Here is a 20,453-nt window from a genome sequence, read left to right on the forward strand (position 1 = left end):
GAATTATAAATTACTTTAACTAATTAGGATAACAAGTAGGCAATTGTAGCTTGTGTTAGTGTCTTGGCTGGGTCTAAGTGTAGAGTCTAGTTGGTCTATGGCTGCTGTCGCTCGATGGCTGTGCAGTCTCTGAGTGGCTCCATCTTTTTCCCGGGCTAGATGGACTGCCCTTGCCACCACCGTACTTGGACTACGTTCGTACGCCTTGTTCGTACGTCTGCCGTCCTCACGACCAATGTTACTGTGCTAGACAACTGGTGTGTGAGCTAAGAATACTGAAGCCCGCTAATTCTCTTTGTCGAGATACGGAGCTTGCCCGCAAGTACATCTCGAGGTGCATTTCCTTCATGAAAGCCTTGAAACTTATAGTGCTGACTAAAAATGCGCATGCGTATTTTGGGTCTAAATGTACATGCAGCTGTTCTGTACATTCCCATCATAGATATGGTCCCATGTACAGTGGTGCTTAAAATAAACAACACTAGCAAGCACGAAATATTTATAAATATCACTGACTACGTTGCTTATGTAACCGCCCACACAACGGTGCATTAACTAGAATAGTGATGGATCGAAGCAGAACGAAGAATGTCACAGTGTTCGATAAAAGCCTAGCGACGCGCGGCAAATCTGAGGTAGTGAGTGAACCACGTGTATGAACATGTGTGCTGGAATATGGGCTGTGACTAGCAAAACCAGCTAGACAGTGAGGGGTGGTACACTGATAGCAGAGCCTGTATAAAATGGTCACTACAGATGTTCAGTATTTAATGCAGTTATTAAACATGAGTAGTAAAGACTGTCTGTCACTTCTAATCACTTTTAGAGTAAGGTCTGGTGACCATAGTATTATGGTACTTGTGCTATGTGGTAGGGCCAATCAAACTGCAGTATCCAGTTTATATAAATATTTGTGACAAACCATGTAGTTTGCACCTGTAATACACTAACCAAATTTGGAATAGTTGGAAGCAGCTGATACTCTCTCTGAACGAGACTCCTAGGTATACATCCGTGAAGATTTATGTTGAAGTTTCATGCTTTATTCACCAAGTTACAACAGCCTAAACAGGTAATTTATTATGTCATGTTCAATTTGAAATTCCAGTCACACAAGTATCATAATATACTATGTCACCAGACCCTTACTATATGTGAAGGGGCAGCCAGACTATCCTACTATTTGTGCTGATCATGTGATGCAAGTCATAATGCCTACAGGGTTGGTTGTCCACGACAACATGTTGCATGTACAGTGAATAGCTAATGTTTTATCCTATATAGAAGTCTACCATTACCTACTCGTAGCACATGTGCACTGAATAGCTAACCTTACAACTTCTGTAGTGGTCTAACAGTTAACTTTTGTCAGAAGCTCTTGGTGTGGTAATAACATACCTTGTCGTTTGGGCAGTCTTGTCCCAAACCATTGAAAAAGTATAATGTAAAGCCTTATAACATTTATGTACAGTGCAGTGAACAAAGTAAGTTCTAGTCACTATAGAATACTTGACGTCAGAGCCATTCTCGAATCTGATTGGTGACTGTACTTTTGTTCGGTCATGGCCAAACTTTTGTATTGCGTAGCACCAGACCCACAAGGGTCTGGGGTGAGACTACCACTTGGGATGCAGATCGTGCATACGTGAGTGCGTGATCACGTAAGAAGGCCTGTACACAACAGGCTTGTGAAAGTGAAAAAACTTACTAAGAGGGTGGTTTTGCTTATGCCCAAGCCTGGTGGCATAACAACCTTACGGATACAGTTGCTATAGTGATATTTAAGTTGAGGTTTCTACTGAATGAGCAGATGGTTAGGCCAATCAGATTGCCATGTTAGCCAGACACCTGCAGACTCACCTCTATTATTGATCAGGAGTTCTGAGTGCCTGCTTAAATTTAATAAGTACCTAGGGAGTAGGGTATGGGTCGTCTAGACTACTTGGGACCACGTTAAACTGTTAGGAGTGTCCTGATTATCAAGATGTCCTTATTAGTGAGGTGTCCTGATTATCAAGGTGTCCATATTGATCAGGCCGTACACACAATGTTGTTATTCCTTCAGGTCAACTTGAGCACATTTGCGTTCCTCTTCTCAGAGTTGGTCCAGTATAACCACCAGAGGGTAGCCTCCATCCCTCAACTACAGGAAAGGTAAGGGGACATGTTGTGTACATGTGTAATTGTTGACTGTATGTGAGAATTAGTTGCAGGTTGTTTTTAGTACTAATAAGAATTACGATGTCTTTGTGCTATGTATTTCTAAATCAAATGGAATTATGCATTTTAAAAGTTAGACTAAATGGGGGTAATTATCAGATTTCATCCTATGCGTCATCATTTCCTTGCCACAACTGTTTGGTACCATTAGTAGATTATTATTTTTTAGCTGGAGCGGAATGAGTTAGTTGCCTTTTACTCTGCAGTGTAATTCAGCTACTATCAGAGGAGGGTGGACATGTTTTAACTGCTACATAAAATTTATTGATATAACTGCATAGTTCCACTAGGTATTTCATGTGAGCCTCAATAGACTCAATACAAATCAGAAAACTGTGGGGTTGAATGGACAAGGTGTAGTGTAAGTTTTAAAATGGTATGTTTGGTGTTTAAAAAGCCTTTGGTTTAAGGTGATATTAACAATGTCACATAATTATATTGTGCACAATTACCACAGCCCTTTGCATGCCAGCTATAAACATTGCATGGTGACTCCTGTCGTAAGCATAGCATAGTATTCTTCAGAGCGTTATAAACTAACCATTTGAATAATATGTTTTAGCAGCACTTAAATGCTCCTCTGAACTACTACATAGTTGATAAACAATTGTCCAGTGACCTTAAATACTCATGTAATAGAATGTTACCATGGATAGGATGTTACTATGTTACCATGGACCCAGAAAACCTTTTGTTTATCCACGCTGTCACTTGTGATTCAAACACTTTTTGAAATTACTGTTCACATGCACTGTTGTGTATTGTACTATAGTTAATAGTGTAATTATTGTAAAGTGGGTAATTCTGTGTTTAGTAAACTAGGTGTGATGTATACCAGGTGCACATGCTCACAGCCAAGATAAGCTGTGGGTGTGTGCCTGGTCTCCTGAGATTAGTTTGATAAAATATCATTTGTCTGTCTGTATGTGTGTCTGTCTGATCTTCTGGTAGTTCAAATGGATGATGTAATTAAGTAACTAAAATATCATCTGTAACCCTGTTTAATAGAATCATATTAAAGTAGGTAATTACTTTGTAAACAAGCTAATTATTTAGTAATTTTTTCTAGATCTATTATAAAAGGAGTCAAATAGTCTTACAGTTCTATGTGTCCACGTGCCCTGATTTTCAGACCTTAGCATTGGACCATATCTGCATTTACATCACAACATAAAAATGGCCACCACTACTGGGTACTTTGTAAAATTGTATGGGCGATGATGGGATGAAAAATTTTGAACAATCCTTAGAAAGAAGATATTGAGCTCTAACCAGCGGGTATGGTTGGTTATAAGACACTATAATTAATACGTACAAGCGATTTTTGGGTGATATTCAATATGATAATAGCTAATTTATAACCATACCTGCTGGCCTGAGTTTGATATCTTCTTTATTGATAAAGATATGATCATTTAGCAAGTTTCTTCCCGTAGTCACCCATACAAATTTTACAAAAGTACTCGCACTATTGGCAGCCATTTTTATGTTGTGACATAAATGCAGATTAGGTCCATAGCTAGGCTTATGGTTTAAGAAGTAGCAGAACGTCAACTTGGACAATTGTGGTTTAGCAAATTTACCATGCAGTCAATATTGAGACAGTACAGTGAGGGGCTTTTCTACCAACCAAAAAAACCAGCCTCACTTATCTTTGTGAACTTTGGTAATGTTGGTTAAGCATAACCAAAAAACATCTTCTAAATGCTTACAATGAGTCGCTATGGAAGTTTATGAAAAATTTAATTGACTTTTCTACTGACTAACTAAATGATGCCATCATAACTTAACTATGGTAAATGCTACATGCTTGTTGCTTCACTTTTCGCCATCACTTAGTTTCGATACATGCCTTGTTGCATACTGCAGCAGCTGTGATTGATACATCATGTATCATCTCGTAAGGTGTTGATTAGCAGGTAGCATCATAGATACTAGAATACATAATGGATTGGAAACACAATACATTTTACGGTTACGGGCTCGATACGGTCATGTGATTAATGGCAGCGTTACCAAGTGTACAAACTGCAGTTGTTCTTAACACTGAGACTACTATTACAGGTTTTATAAAGCGTTAAATCATTGCTAAAGGATTCAGCTATTTGTTGGTTTGTGACTGAAGGTTAGTTGTTTCGTACAACCGAAGGTGTGAAGGAAGGAATACGAAATTTGTGTTCAAAAACTACTGTGGGGGTTTTAGTGCATAGGGCATACATATTACATACAAAGTTTTAGAAGTGCTCAGTTTCGCAACATCGTAATGAGTGCAAATAATTATTTTTAGCACTGTACAGCAGTTACTTTCCGTAAGCAAAGCGAAAGGATGGCTACATGACAGTAGTGGCTGTGGGGGTTTTCCTGGCTTTGTGAAAACGAGTCTACTGATACATGCTATACTAAAGAAAAGTTCACACACTTGAGAGTGCTAAAAAAGTATGAACGAATTGAACAAGACACCTGTTTTCGAGAAAACTCTGGGAGAATTCGACAAAAATGTATTGTGCCTATTGAAAATGCTGCTGTGCCCCGTAAATGTCATCACGTGACCGTATCGAGCCCGTAACCGTAAAATGTATTGCGTTTCCAATCCATTATGTATTCTAGTATCTATGGTAGCATGTCATTAGCTTCTTGTGAATTGTCCATAATTTCCGTAGTGACTTTGTTGACTGCAGAAGTGTGTACTCTTCTTCGTTTGTAACAATGGCTGAACATGAAGTGATATGGTCGAATCAGTAATGATATTTGTGTTTAGAGTTTAGACTTGAAATTAGTTTTATGACATGCCTAGGAGCTGTATTTCCTGTGATGATGTGGTATGCACAGGTTCATGTCAAGTAGAGGTAAAAGAAATAAGAAAAAGTGCGTGATTGATTGATTGTTTATTGCCTTTAAACAGTTGGACAAAGCCGCTCTTCCCTGCCAGAGGGGCACACACACACACAACAACATGAAGTACAACAAACATACACAGAGATATTACAAAGACAATAAACACGGAAAACGGTTAGCAGTTAACTACAACACATAATTAATTAAATAAATAAATTAGTCATTTTCCAAAAGATACTGCAACATTCACTTCTTAAAGCCATAATAACTATTTTGCTGCATGAAGATAACAGATGCAGCTATACTAGTGGACATTTAATCTATAGTTCTCTGAATTGTAACTGAAGTAGGTAAATATCCACTAGTATAGTGGTAGTAACATATCCACTAGTATAGAGGTAGTAACATATCCACTAGTATAGTGGTAGTAACATATCCACTAGTATAGTGGTAGTAACATATCCACTAGTATAGAGGTAGTAACATATCCACTAGTATAGAGGTAGTAACATATCCACTAGTATAGTGGTAGTAACATATCCACTAGTATAGTGGTAGTAACATATCCACTAGTATAGTGGTAGTAACATATCCACTAGTATAGAGGTAGTAACATATCCACTAGTATAGTGGTAGTAACATATCCACTAGTATAGTGGTAGTAACATATCCACTAGTATAGAGGTAGTAACATATCCACTAGTATAGTGGTAGTAACATATCCACTAGTATAGAGGTAGTAACATAGACGACCTCCCTTGTTTCCCTACTTTGACGCCTAATCCTTCATAATTTTTTTTCTTTTTAATAACGTAATTATAAAAAATGAAAACCACATCAAAAGAAAGAATGGCACCAGACATTATGTAAAATTCTGAACAAGCACCCTAACAATCAATTACTGAAAAGTGAAGCGGCCATTACACTTTGTTTTCAGCTGTGTTCCACCTGTTACACAGTGTTACCACAGTACAAGGAAGTGTATCTGCAATGGGGTTGAGACAAATAGTTCGAAGCTTCGTTTGATTTCATAACATTTGGATGCTGCTTGACCTCACCAAAGCTTTGTTACCATGGATACTAACAAGTTCCCGGCTGCCAGCACAGGTTGCTGGCAGACCATCAATGCAACTTTTTCTTCATCTATACCCACCTACACATGTATAATTGTAATTGTATGTTGCATTGTAAAGCACTAATAATAATAATAATAATTAAACCAGTTACACAAGTATTGTCAGTCTTTGAAAAGCTGCCATTTATGTATTTTTTGGTGTAGTTATAGTTTAAACAATGGTTATATTGGTACACTGTAGCACAAACTCCTACACTTTGTTATATAACAAAGTGTAGGAGTTTGTGCTACAGTGTACCTACCCCTAATAACCATTAATTGTGTTCATTAATTGTTGACATGACATTTGTAACAAAGTTTTGAAGCTCCGGTAACATTTTCAAAAGAAACTTCAGAGGATGTATTTTGTACATTTGTTCCACACCTAATCTGCAATCAATCCAGCTGCTACAGAAAGTATGGGTGATAAGCGTGTTAGCCAGCCACAGGGAAACCATAGTAAAATGCTACTGCAAATCGACACCTTGTATTGTCAACGAAAAGTTCTGGGACACAAAGGAGTAAATTGTAAGTACTGCAGCATATATGCTAAAAGGCACCTGTTGGACTGAAATGACATCTAGCAGTGAAAAAAGTTAAGCCCATAGTCGTAGCAGTTGTCAATTTACACTTGTCTGAAAATATTAGTAAGTAAGTCAGGCAGTCAGTCAGTCAGTAGAAAGTTCCACTAAGTTACAGAAAATCTTGCATATTGGGTCATATTGAAGGCACTTTTGGGCTTGGTTATACCTAACCAATACTGCCAAGATGCCATGAAGGTATTGTGAAGCTGGATTTAGGGTGATATTTTTGGCCAGAAAAGCCCAAACCTTCATGATCCCTAATACAATCCATTAAAGAGTGTTCACACAAATGTTCCCATAGTTACATTAATCATCACCTGATCATTATTAGGTTGGCAGAGTTGGGACAACATATCGGACATCGAATGGTTGACGTGTTGTGTTGGCGTGACCGAGCCACTAAGAGAGAAACAAGACTTGTTAACATGTTGCTCTTTATTAAGAATAATGTTTGGAAGGTACATATAGTGTATATAGTGCATTCTGATTGGTTAGAATATTCACAGACATTGTTTGGTAAAGAGGCAGACAGCTTAGAACAAGCCACCGATGTTCCAGGAACTTGTATCCTTGACAACAACACTCTATTTAGTGCCCATTCCTTAACAATATACCAGATTATCTGTTTGAAGAAGAACCTCTAGTGAACACCTTCATATCAGTACCTAATGACTTCAGTGAGTTATAGTAGTGTTATAATGTGGTATACACGTTAATATTGGTTATAAATGCTGAGGGAAGTTCCCAGTGACAGGATTACAACATAGCCCAGTGGGAAAATCCTTATTCTGGCGTATGCTACAAGAATGTTAATGACATTAAACCATAACAATTTCACTGCTGGACATCTAGCCATATGTTATCCCCTGTGAAGTTTCACCGTTGTTTATACAAATAAGATAGCTTTGTGACATATTTTACTGAAAGGTCAATAATGTATTATACTGTTCCAATATAGTGCACTAGTTAGGTTATGTGTGAAAATGACATCATAAACAGGCGTTTCTATTCACTGGACTGGAATACTGGACTAGACTATTGTACTGACATATTTTTGGTTTTGCACAAGGATTTACGGAGTCTTGCTAGTAAGCACCCTTAGGGCACCTGCAGCCCACTTCTAAATGCTGAAGACGAACAGTGGAATATGCGAAAACTGTCTCTTAATAATTTCACTTCTGTTCATTATGCCACTATACAACACTTATTCCTTACCCTGGTGTGTAGTAATGCTGCAGGCAGTGCAGGGAATTGATTGTAACAGTAATAGTTAACCAGCAATCAATTAGCCAGTATCCTTCGAGTTATATCCTTAGAGCAAGCTTGGGGAGCAAGCTAGTCTCACTGCCAGACTTCTGTTTCAGTACAGGGGCTTATCAATTAAAGATTATAAGCACCAATGCTGAAAATCTCTAATTGGTAAGCCCCTGCACTGAACTAGAGGCAAGTCTAGAGGTCTGGCCACGCTGCTGAGACTAACAAGCTTGCTCTAAGGATATCTCAAAAGACATTGTCTACTGGTTAGTTGACTGCTGGTTAACTAATGCAGTCACATTCAATTACTACCCACCAGGTAAGGAATAAGTGATGTATAGTGGCATAATGAACAGTAGTGAAATTATTAAGAGACATTTTTCACATATTCCACTGTTCGTCTTCAGCGTTTACAGTGTTGGGCAAGTTACTTTGTAAAAGTAACTAGTTACATATTACATATTACTTGCAACTGAACTGTTTAGTTACAGTTACATATTACCCATAAAATAAAGTAACTATAATAATATTACATATTATATTACTTTGTGTCCACAGCCTTAAGCTGTCACGTGTGAAACTACCACCTTATCACGTGACATGATTGCGTTGTTGGACAATGTGCAAATCTTGGTTATAAGTAAGAAGCTAGTGAATAAGCTTCATTCAGTAGGCCTCGTTACTTCGTTGTGGTTAGGCGTTACTCAGAGGATTACTAACGAGATTAGTAACTTCGTTACTTGTAGTAATAATATTACGTCATATTAGACTCGTTACAGTAATTATATTACTTAGGTAACGCGTTACGTTTGTAAGTAAAGTATCTTGCGTTATATTACCTGTTTTCATAGCGTATTTCGTTATATTACTTTGTTACCACAAAAGTAATAATATTACGTAACGCGTTACTCCCAACACTGAGCGTTTAGAAGTGGGCTGCAGGTGCCCTAAGGGTGCTTACTAGCAAGACTCCATAAATCCAACCATAGAATGTGTAAAAACCAAAAACATGTCAGTCCGGTAGTCCTAGTAGTGCCCATCATAAACTGTGCTCAGCAGTGAATGTTCACAACCAGCACATACACCTCAAAACATGATACTACCAGTGTAGAGTGAATATTGACATTGAATGTAGACCAGATGGTGACAGGCTTCATATTGCTTGATTTGTTTGAGCGAGAGCAATTCTCGTGAATTGGCAGCTATCCACAAATTTTCCCCTCCATGAACTAAGTGCAGTTTGTATGTGAACTTGTCTATCAGTTAGTGCCATCAGAGTATTTATGTAAGTGTATAAACAGCATGCTAGATGAGGGATTGATCACATATACGCTTTGAAAATGCTGTTAATTTATTAATCAATTATAAAATACTAGTAATCTAAACATGATGTACAAGGTTCCTGTAAACCACTACCAGCTATCATATAGTTACTTACAATCTTCCAGGGCAATGAGGGCACCTGTTAAACGTTGCGATTATTAATAATCATCTACATGACAAAACACACCTTCTCATAAGCGTATTGGTGTATCTAACATCAAGTCTAGTGTAAAACCCTTACAGAATTAATACTATTGAATTTTTAACAATTTTTGTTCAGCCTACTGCTTGACTACAGAGGTTAATGATACAATTACAACCATCACTTTACACCACAACAACAAACTCATGAATTAGTGATGTGCGATAATAAGTTTGCAACTATATCAGTTAATCACGATAATTGCATCATGATACAATAGTTATCACGATAGTAAATCCAAATGATAAGATGCATAATGTAGCACTAATTTTACTTATTTTCTATTAATACTGGTAAAGACACATCCTGTATACCCGAATGCATATATGTCATGCCAAAATACAGCAAAGTTCAATCTCAGAAAACAATTAGAATACATAATTGAATAAACAAATGAATACTTAAAATTGTTCGAGTAATTCCGGCAAGGTAAGGATGTCGAATATTGGTGTTCACGATAATCACAAGCTATTATCATATCACGATAATGAACCACTGAAATACAATTATCGCACTATCGATATTATTGCACATCACTATCACGAATAACACATCCCTTTTAGGGTTCCAAAAACAACTCTCTGCACCTTTTGTCTTCAATTCTCCTTGTCATATTTCAAGGAAACCATACAAAGACATTAATTTTACAGATGAACAGTTACCTTAGAGGGACATATTTAGCCACAACAAATTACACTACTGTAAGAGGGAGAAAATGGCTCACTAGAGAACAGAATACAGTGACCACACCCCTTAATCATCTAGTGTGTATATGATTAGTTTTGTTGATGAAAACAAAATACATCTACCACACCCTGTACCATTTAAGTAGGGATCCCCCAAAAAATGGCACATGTTGCCTTAATGCCGCCTTCAAAAATCATCCTAGAGATACCTTACGCAATGAAAATCACCTTTACGGAATAATATTAGTCCATCTAAGATTAAATACTGCATTAAAAACAAGAAAACACTAATAGCGGCCGGATATAGAATTTTTTTTAAAAATTGCTAAAACTCTGATTTTAGACTCACTGCCAGCCTGCCTGCCTGACCACAGTCGCAAGCCTAGAAGCCAAATGAAGCAGCACACAGCCACTATTTACGCTACAATAACAAACTCATCAATGGGATGTGCCTTTTGGGGTTCCGACGAGTTTGTGCCCTCTGCACCTTGTTTTTCCTTTTATCTTCAATCAGGTTCATCGTCTTCTTCTTGTTGCAATGAAACCATATCTACACTTTCCTTGAGCAGCATATTTAGACGCCACAAAATTATTAGATGCTTACGCACCTGTAACTTCACAATAGGTTCAATGCCACGCCTATTAATTAGTTAAATGCAATCTTGGTTGATTAATAACAATCGAGCACCGAGACCACATCTCTTACCAATCTATCATGATGACACACCCCATTATTATTGGCCTAGCTGTATTCATAATGCTAGCACAACGAAAATATGAAATAGTGGCACACCCCCTGGCTGACTCAAGATACTCTAATACAGCAGTCACCCTAATAGAACAGTCACACATATATAGTTGTATCAAGAGTTAATAATAAGAGAGGAGAGTGTCTAACACTGTATAGGCCTGTAATAGATGATTGCGCAGAAGTTAAATGGCTTCCTTTCCGTGTAACGTATAGGCTTCTAGTATTTGTCCGTTTACTTACCGCAATTAGTTTAGTCGCACGGTGATGAATCCTCGAGAATATTCGAAGACTGAACTAAACACTGAGCTGTATGTACAGGGAACAGTGCTCCTTCAATTGAAGAATGCTCAAAGGTAGGGTAACATGGCGACGCAGTGAAAATTCGAAGCGATACTCTGCCTTTGGTTCAGTGTTTATTGGTTTCTCAGACGCTCTCCCCCAGAGTTATCTTCTAGGTTAACAGCCACACTTCTTTACGCAACAGAGCGATGCTCTTCGTGGTGAACTTGAACATCGAGTTGAACGCACGCCCTTGTGTCTGGGATAGCCTTTGTGGTTAAATGCGAAAATATACTAGCCAGTCTGTACGTTACACGGAAAAGAAGCCATTTAACTTCTGCGCAATCATCTGTTACAGGACTATACGGCGTTAGACACTCTCCTCTCTTATTATTAACTCTTGGCTGTATGCTATAACAAAACCAAACAAACTAGTATAGACATGCCAAAGTAGGGATTTTCCCACCGAGCTATGCTGTAATACCATCATTCATCTATTGTTTCACTTCATTTATACTAGTACATATCACAGGCTCACTTAGGAGTTGAGATACTCTAATAAGCAGTCACCCTAATACAACAGCCATATTCAATATTCTAATAGAACAGTCACATGTGTATATCATAGCTGTATGCTATAACAAAAAGTAAAACCAGTGATTTTAATCTAAAAATGAGATATGGTTCCAAGCATTAAAAAATACCATATATGGTGAGATTTTTTCAAGGAGGAATTTTTTTTCTGCGGGATTACCATCATCCAAAATTTTGAGATGCACTTTTTCAGATCTTTCTTTAATGTGTTTTTAATACTCAAATAATGTCACTTTGATCAAGCTGTAAATTTTGAACCAGCAAGTCTTCGTGGTAGGGAGAGACCTTCATGGAAGAGTGTTGACCAAATCTAGTGTTAGAATATGTAGTGACAGAAGAACAATGCCATGATGCAGATTTTGATCTGCTTGCTTGCCTGCCTACATGACCACAACCACAAGGCTACAAGGTATTGACATATCACACAACCATTCAGGCTCGTGGAAATTATGCTCAAAATTTTTGTCACATTTAATGTTTTCAAAAAATGTTAACGTAATTCCTAAAATGTACTCTTGTTCTTCTGAAAATGATTCTTAACTTTTTTTTCACTTTTTGTAATCAAAATGTACAGAATCTAACTAGTTGTTAGAAGCTGTTTTTATTAAAATTTTGTTAGTTAGCAAGGTTCTTAGTGGAATTATGATATTCTGCTGATCGTTCAAGTGACTGTTCTATTAGAGTATCTCAATCCCAAATGTATTTTTATTCTCTTACCCCATCCCTACCACCTTTATACGCAACATAACATGTGTCTTATCTTGTCCAGCTATTGCCTTTCATCTTCAGTTGTTGTATGTATCTAAGTTATATATAGCAAGGTGTTAGCTCGTGATTCCCCAAAATTAATACCTACCTCATCAGGTTAATATATCACAGTATTCTAGCAGTCACAAGTGTTGTATAGTGTGGCTACCATGTGTGGGTACTAAGTGTGGCTACCATGTGTGGGTACTAAGTGTGGCTACTAAGTGTGGCTACTAAGTGTGGCTACTATGTGTGGGTACTTTGCATTGAACAATTAAAGGACAGATATCCCACATACAGCTTATGGTATATCATCCATCATGATTTTGTTTAGCCAGCTGGATCAGCATCACTGACTCGGATGACCACAGACCTGAATATGATCCGGTTTATTTAAAGTAGAGGCATACAAAAGTGGTTCAGTAGCATTTTTCATGTTGTAGTAATAGTTCCCCAATGAGTGATCATTGTAAGAATTGAGATATATAGGAAAATGTTCACACTTTTGATGTGTGCGTGTGTGTGTGTGCACGTGCTACTCTAATAGAGAAGTCATGTTACTGTAACTTAATTTGAGAAATGACAGTGATTTTGTCTTTGTCTAGCACCTTATAAATAAATGCATACTCTTGGGGCTACAGGAATGAAACAAATATTTTTGAACTCTTCATGAGCAGACAAATAAGATGGTGTGTAGGTTTAATGCTTTTGAGACTTTCTTCCCTGCTCGATTAAAAATTTAGTCACTGTACAATCAATTACTTCATTCTTCCTACTGTCTAGTACTGTAATTCCAAAACTACTCACCGTAATAAGCTGAAACTTTGGTGGTCCATTCCTTGGACACTAGATAATACTGAGAAAACAAAAGGAAATTTGAAAATAATGTGAAAATAATGTGAAGTAGGTGCTGAGATGGTCTCAAATACTACTCTGCTGGGAGTCACTTTTGATGTTGAAACTGTTGCCAGTTGGTGCCATGATCACCAGATAACTTGTAGTCTAGACAAGTACAGGTAACACAGCCCAGTTTGCCACAAGTAGTTTCAAAGGCTAACAATTAATCATCATCTGGACCTTATGCATGTTATCACTTAGTTGCAGCAAAAACCAGGGAATTGTCAATATGCAGATATTCTAGTTTGGTACTGAATTACCAAATTTTTTAATGACCAAAGTTGTTAAGGCAAAGTGTCTCTTGAACCATTTGTTATGTGATATACATTGAAGGTGGACTAAACTATTTGTTATGTGATATACATTGAAGGTGGACTAAACCATTTGTTATGTGATATACATTGAAGGTGGACTAAACTGTGCTGCATTTGGGGGTGGAGTAGTCGAGGCATTTCTATCAGCAACCCAGTTTGTAAGTGTAGTAGTGTTAATGATGTCATCATTGTCATGGTGACACTACAGCCAGCAAAAGTACAGACATTCTGGCATGGTAAACAACAAAACAAGACCGCCATTAGAATACAGTTTGAAGATAGTGTCCTTCTGAGAGAGAAGATGATGGAAAAATGATGAATTGTATTTATACCTTGTACTGTGTAATTATAATTCCACATGATAGTATAAATATATTTTTACTATAAAGTTGAATTGGTGTTCTCAAATATTTGTGTAATTATATATGGGACTCAACTGTAAATCACAGGTCTGGTTAATAAGAAATTCCCTTGACTTGAAATTTCAGCAGTCTCTGTGGGTCATGACAAATAATTTCACAGATCAGCATTTTTGCTAATATGGCTGTAGTTTTGCCAGTAGTCAGAGGGGAGCTTCCTGAAATATTGATTTTGTACTGGTAAACATCACAATAATCTAATGGAGCAGTCAAGTGCAGGTACGTTGTCTGGATAACATAAATGACATTATGTATGTAAATACTGTTGTGCTAGTGTATTTCACGACCTCATTAATAAGACCACTTCATTATAGTGACCATGTCAAGTAGGTCCCAAACATAGCTAAGGTGTACTTCATGACCTCATTAATAAGACCACTTCATTATAGTGACCATGTCAAGTAGGTCCCAAACCAGGGGGGGGGGCAGTGCCCCCCCTTCAGAATTTTTTTATAGTGTTGCTCATTGAACATAGCTAGGCACTTTAGACATAATTCAAACATTTTTTTATGTAGTTTATGACTATGTGTAATATAATAAATCTGTCTGTAGCAAATTGTTACCCATATTGACATAGCACAAGGAGAACTAGGTGGGATAGAGCACCCTCTACGTTTAGAAATCGAGATACCCTAATAGAGCAGTCATTTACTCTAATAAAACAGTCAAGAGTTACATAATTATAAAACACTGTTTATCATTTTGAACAACTAAAGACTTGTTCTAAATTGAGTTATCTACACACTAGTGACTATATTTAGAAATTCTCTGGAGATGCAGCTGCACACAAAATGCCAGGATTATCTAGTTTTTTTATGCTTGTACAGGGGACCTTATGCTAATTCTAAAATTTTCAACTTAATTTCAGCCAAAACTAGCACCAAAATCATTCTCAAAAAGTTAAATTTTCAAAATTTCTTTATATACTTTATAGCTACTAACAGTTCAGTAGCTTCCAGCATTGAATTTTCATAAGCATTACAAATTTTAGTTAAAATTGCCACTAAATTCAATCTCACAATGTTAAGTTTTCAAAATTTCATTAGGGAACAGTTTAAACTAATTCTCTGTTTTTTTTTAACTCAGTATATCTTCCAGTGTTTGAACTACATGTATATTCAATCAAAATTGTTACCAAATTCAATCTCAGAATGTTATTTTTCAAAATTTCTTAGGGAGCAGCCTGGGCCTTTACACTAATTCTGGTTTTTAACTCAGTAGCTTCCACTGTTTAAGCTGTCAACAAACTTCAGTTAAAATTGCCACTAAATTCAATCTCAGAACATTAAATTTCAAAATTTCCTTAGGGAGCAGCTGCAGCCTACAGTATGTCTTTACAGTGACACTAATTCTGTTGTTTTTTTTAAATTTATTAATGCTTTACAGCACAAGTACTGAAGGTCTGTAGGACACCTGGTCCTACAGTCTGTTAAAGTTGTTACAGAAACTCAGTATCTTCCAGTGTTTGAACTATCAACAAATTTCAGTCAAAATTGTCACCAAATTCAATTTCAGAACGTTAAATTTTCCTGGGGGGAGCATGCCCCCAGACCCCCTAGAAAGCTCATGCTTCGCATTTCGCAGAGTGTGCGAAGCACACTGTGGAGTGACTTCTACCTGTGTGCCCCCCCTTAGCAAAATCCTGGATCCGCCCCTGCAAACATAGCTAAGGTGTACTTCATGATCTCATTAATAAGGCCACCTCATTATAGGGACCATGTCAAGTAGGTACCAAACATAGCTAAGGTGTACTTCATGACCTCATTAATAAGACCACCTCGTTATAGCAACCATGTCAAGTAGGTCCCAAACATAGCTAATGTGTACTTCATGACCTCATTAATAAGACCACCTCATTATAGTGACCATGTCAAGTAGGTCCCAAACATAGCTAAGGTGTACTTCATGACCTCATTAATAAGATCACCTCATTATAGTGACCATGTCAAGTAGGTCCCAAACATAGCTAAGGTGTACTTCATAACCTCATTAATAAGACCACCTCATTATAGTGACCACGTCAAGTAGGTCCCAAACATAGTTAAGGTGTACTTCATGACCTCATTAATAAGACCACCTCACTATAGTGACCATGTCAAGTAGGTCCCAAACATAGCTAAGGTGTACTTCATGACCTCATTAATAAGATCACCTCATTATAGTGACCATGTCAAGTAGGTCCCAAACATAGCTAAGGTGTACTTCATGATCTCATTAATAAGACCACCTCATTATAGTGACCACGTCAAGTAGGTCCCAAACATAGCTAAGGTGTACTTCATGACCTCATTAATAAGACCACCTCATTATAGTGACCATGTCAAGTAGGTCCCAAACATAGCTAAGGTGTACTTCATGACCTCATTAGTAAGACCACTTAAAGCCGAGGGTTAAGCCACAAAGATCTGAGTAGGTGGTCTCCAATTGACTTAGAAAATAGTGTTGAGTAAAACATTGTGTCATCATAATGTAAACCCACAATCACTTTACACATTGTTATGAAAGCTCACTGATCTGCAATGCCTCCTGCATGATGGAGGCACAGCAATTACCATATAGCCTAAATATTCAAGGGAGACATTTTTTGCTGATTTCAAGGTTTTTTAGATGGTAAAATTTTTATCCTTGAAAATTAAACTTCTATATAATATATAGTCTAAGGATTGCTTGTAAATCTGCATAAATATTATTTTTAGCTACATTGTTCAAGCTCAAAAACATTGCCCCTCAAAATATTTACATGTACAGTATTAGTGAGATCTGCAATGCTACTCAGCACATCAGTGATCATTAGTGAGGTGTGCTGTGTGTGGTGACTCCCTCAAGTGGATATATGCAGATACCTAATAGGAGCTGCAAGCTCAAGGTTTCTAATTATTTTAGAGAACCTCTCCAGAGGATGTTAAAGACCTGATCATCTCCCAAAGATCAAAGGATTTTATGCATACAATTTTCTAATAATCGTTGATGAGCCTCCATCCTTTGACTAGGTCAAGTACTTTACTGATGGAATAGACAAAAATGTACTTGTGTTCAATACTAGTCTCATATACCCAGACCCCATGCATTACCTCATAATCAGGGGTGATTAGAGATTATAAGCGCCCCTCTTGGATAGGGTCTGGTTATCTGCCCATACCATTTTTGTTCTGAAAAATCAACAACTTTCACATGTTAACTCTTGCTAACCAACTTCTAAGCAGTCAGATAAGCCTTCTGCAAGTGTTGATAAAAGTGCAGTGCCTCGTGTCACAAAGTGCTTCTTAGTATCTCTTAGAAGTCAGGTTGTAAGGATCTAGCCTCATACCCATATCCTCTAGGAAATAGAGTCTGGGTACAAGACATTGCATCTCTACATACTTCTACTTGAATGTGTTATTTAGTGATGCCACAATATATTTTATATTGCAATAACCGTGATAGAAACATTTCATGATGTTTGTGACAGAGATAATTTTGGGAATACTTATGGGGTGAAAGAATTGAGTATTCCAGCATTTTGATGCAGTTATAATTGGAATAAAAATAAATCAGGATTGAGACACTCTAATAGAGCAAGCCACTTACTCTAATAGAACGATCAGTGTGGAATATTTTCACTAAACATCTTTCTAGCAAAATTAGCTTTTCTGACAAATTGATATAGCTAGATTTAGTAGTTTTTACTGTTTCAAAGCCTTGCTGTACAATTTAATTACAAAAGTAAAGAAAAAGTTACAGGGGTTAATCTGGGAGGGCCCCCCTGGATTAGCTATTCCCCTCCCTAGGTTTTTACCTAAAGCCTTGAGAAATGGAAAGGTTTAATTGATCACAAAGTTAATAGTCAATATTCAATGACATCACAGTAAAATTTCACCAAAATTGAGTATATTTACAACTAAAGTTTCAAAATTTTCCTGGGGGAGCATGTCCCCAGACCCCTGACGGTTATAAAAAATGGGAATAATTGTAACATTTTTGGGGAAATTCAGAATTGATAATGATGAGCATAATTCCCACAAGCCTATTTTCACACCATTGTATAATAATAATATAATATAAATTTGTCCTCTATTATTCAATTATATCATGACTGTCGTGATAAATAAATCTATGATATCATAATATTAAAATTTTCATATCGTGGCACCACTAGTGCTATTGCAAGTAATTTAGAACCTCAACAAACCCCTTGTAGATCCATCCCAGGATTGTCCCTAAATGCATTTCAAGCTCATAAGCATGTGTGATGGTATTTCTATAATTTCATGTACGATATTTATAGTGACTGTTCTATTAGAGTATATCCTACTGTACAGTAGAAAATGTTGAAGGAAGGAAAAGTTGATGAATCCACACTCCACGAATTAAATGTTCAAGAAATCAAACCACATACTTTTAGGAGGTGCTTGGGTGCTTATGGACATTATTTTGACAAATTTAACTGATATTGATTCTTCAACTTTTCTTCTGTCAAACTTTCCAGTCATATAATAGCTTGAAAAAGTAATATTAGAGTGGCTACTTTACTTTTTCAATGTGTTGCTCATTGTCCAATTTACACCATCACCATCAGCCATTGTGCTCTACCCAATTATGTCCCAAAGTAGAGAGGCCCAGTAGTATGTCATTGGCCTGGCAATTCATTATTTGGCAAAATTGGCACACACATAATTTTTATATACTACAAACCTGGGCCAGTATCAAATAAAGTTTTTAGACGGTATCCTCAACCCAGCATGATTTGTAAAAAAAACATGTTACAAATCTGCAGGCGTTTGCAAATTTCTTAAATTGAGTAATCATAACTCTTCCAGGGCGTCTGAATTAAATGGTAATTAGATAGTAATCACCTCTTTATAAGACCACCTCCTAACAAAGACCATCTCTTTATAAAGACCATTATAATTTAATGTCTAAATTGCTGCTATCTTGTTGTTTTAGAATGTAATTACCCCCATAGGATGGTCTTATTGATCAATTGTGCACCACATATCTAAGAGTGATTTAGCTATGACTCCCATACAAAAACAGCTTATTATTATTATTATTATTATTAAATACAGAGAAAAAGGCATTATGTCTGTGAGTCCTGCTCATTACAATAAACAATTACATTAAGAATAAAAGTTATCAATCAAAATTTTAAAGTAACTGGCAACCAAAGGAGCTAATATCTGGTGAGGCCAAGAAATGAATGTTAATGCTGGCAACTAAGTATAATTTACAAAAAATTTGATCCTTTATCATTGACTTGTGTAGTCTGACTGCATTCCTAATAACATTATTTGTAACTCTAATTGGCTAGTAAATTTGGCCGCCTTTTTCTCCTCTGCACTGACTATATATATTGAAAAAGGTGCCAAATTACTAGCCAATTAGAGTTAAAGGGAATTAATTAGGAGTTCAGCAAGACTGCACGAGTCAATGATAAGGGACCAAATGTTGTATAGATTTTTGTAATATTGTAGTTGCCAGTTACATTTTAGTTTTGTGGAGTCTACAAATACATCTTTTTTTGTACAGCCAAGCTGTTTTTGTATGGGATATTGTATCATAAATCAGATATCACTCTGATTTTTCTAGGCATGCGGTGCACAATTATGGGGATACACTCTATAAACAATTTAGGCATTAAAGTAAATGGTCTTTATAAAGAGGTGGTCTTATAAAGAGGTGACCACTAGGTGAAACTATCTAATTGCTGTTCCATTCCACCATTCCAGTCCATTCCACTGAATCCAGATGCCCACTCTTCAGCCATGTTTTCAACCTATCACCTTAAACTTACACCAAGCATGGCAAGGAAAATTTGGAGTATAATGCGACCAATTTCAAATTGGTACTTATTCAAGTTATCGGTTGTCAAGGTACATGCAATTGAAATGGATAAGATTTGTACCATAATTATGATAAATATAAACATGTTGTCATGTCAGGTTTACAATATAACAATAATGTAGTGTTCAGTGGTAGTGTCATGTGATGATGACGATGATGATAACTTCTTCCTTTTGGTAATTAGAACATAATATTATTGCTAATAGTATGTGCATAGCTCATGTAATTTGAATGGTCAATCTACATGATGTTGTACTTCAGTCCTATTACCATGACAACATAACAACATTGAAACATACACCCATATGTACCACAGTATTCCATTACTGTAATTTGCTTATTTTGTCATGATAAAAATTGTGACCGTCTCAGCAAAAACCCGAATTGTTCGCACAAGCATACATATTAAGAAAA

The 20,453-nt window shown here is 36.8% G+C and overlaps 1 protein-coding gene across 3 annotated transcripts; it reads left to right on the forward strand.

Moving 5' to 3' along the window:
- The first annotated feature begins 60 nt into the window (after window positions 1-60).
- On the forward strand, window positions 61-14,208 carry LOC136256521 (trafficking protein particle complex subunit 5-like). Of its 3 annotated transcripts, none has more exons than XM_066049498.1 (7): window positions 61-635; window positions 2,066-2,154; window positions 7,085-7,211; window positions 7,260-7,317; window positions 7,371-7,430; window positions 13,894-13,958; window positions 14,009-14,208. In XM_066049498.1, exons 1-7 carry the CDS (start codon window positions 567-569, stop codon window positions 14,114-14,116), a joined length of 576 nt encoding a protein of 191 aa, XP_065905570.1. In that variant the 5' UTR covers window positions 61-566; the 3' UTR covers window positions 14,117-14,208. The 3 variants fall into 3 exon arrangements, with proteins under 3 accessions (XP_065905570.1, XP_065905571.1, XP_065905569.1); XM_066049499.1 differs by lacking the exon at window positions 61-635 and adding an exon at window positions 725-1,072; XM_066049497.1 differs by lacking the exon at window positions 61-635 and having other exon boundaries at window positions 1,184-2,154.
- The last annotated feature ends 6,245 nt before the right edge of the window (window positions 14,209-20,453 follow it).

The sequence above is a fragment of the Dysidea avara genome, chromosome 5 (genome assembly GCF_963678975.1).
Source record: "Dysidea avara chromosome 5, odDysAvar1.4, whole genome shotgun sequence".
In the NCBI taxonomy this organism is placed as follows: Eukaryota; Metazoa; Porifera; class Demospongiae; order Dictyoceratida; family Dysideidae; genus Dysidea; species Dysidea avara.

Bases quoted from the DNA above. Each gene is read 5' to 3' on its own strand.
- LOC136256521 (XM_066049497.1), top strand. From the start codon at position 1,985: ATGTCCTTATTAGTGAGGTGTCCTGATTATCAAGGTGTCCATATTGAT. The intron at 2,155-7,084 runs GTAAGGGGACAT...GATCATTATTAG, and splicing joins ATCCCTCAACTACAGGAAAG to GTTGGCAGAGTTGGGACAAC. The intron at 7,212-7,259 runs GTACATATAGTG...GAATATTCACAG, and splicing joins TTAAGAATAATGTTTGGAAG to ACATTGTTTGGTAAAGAGGC.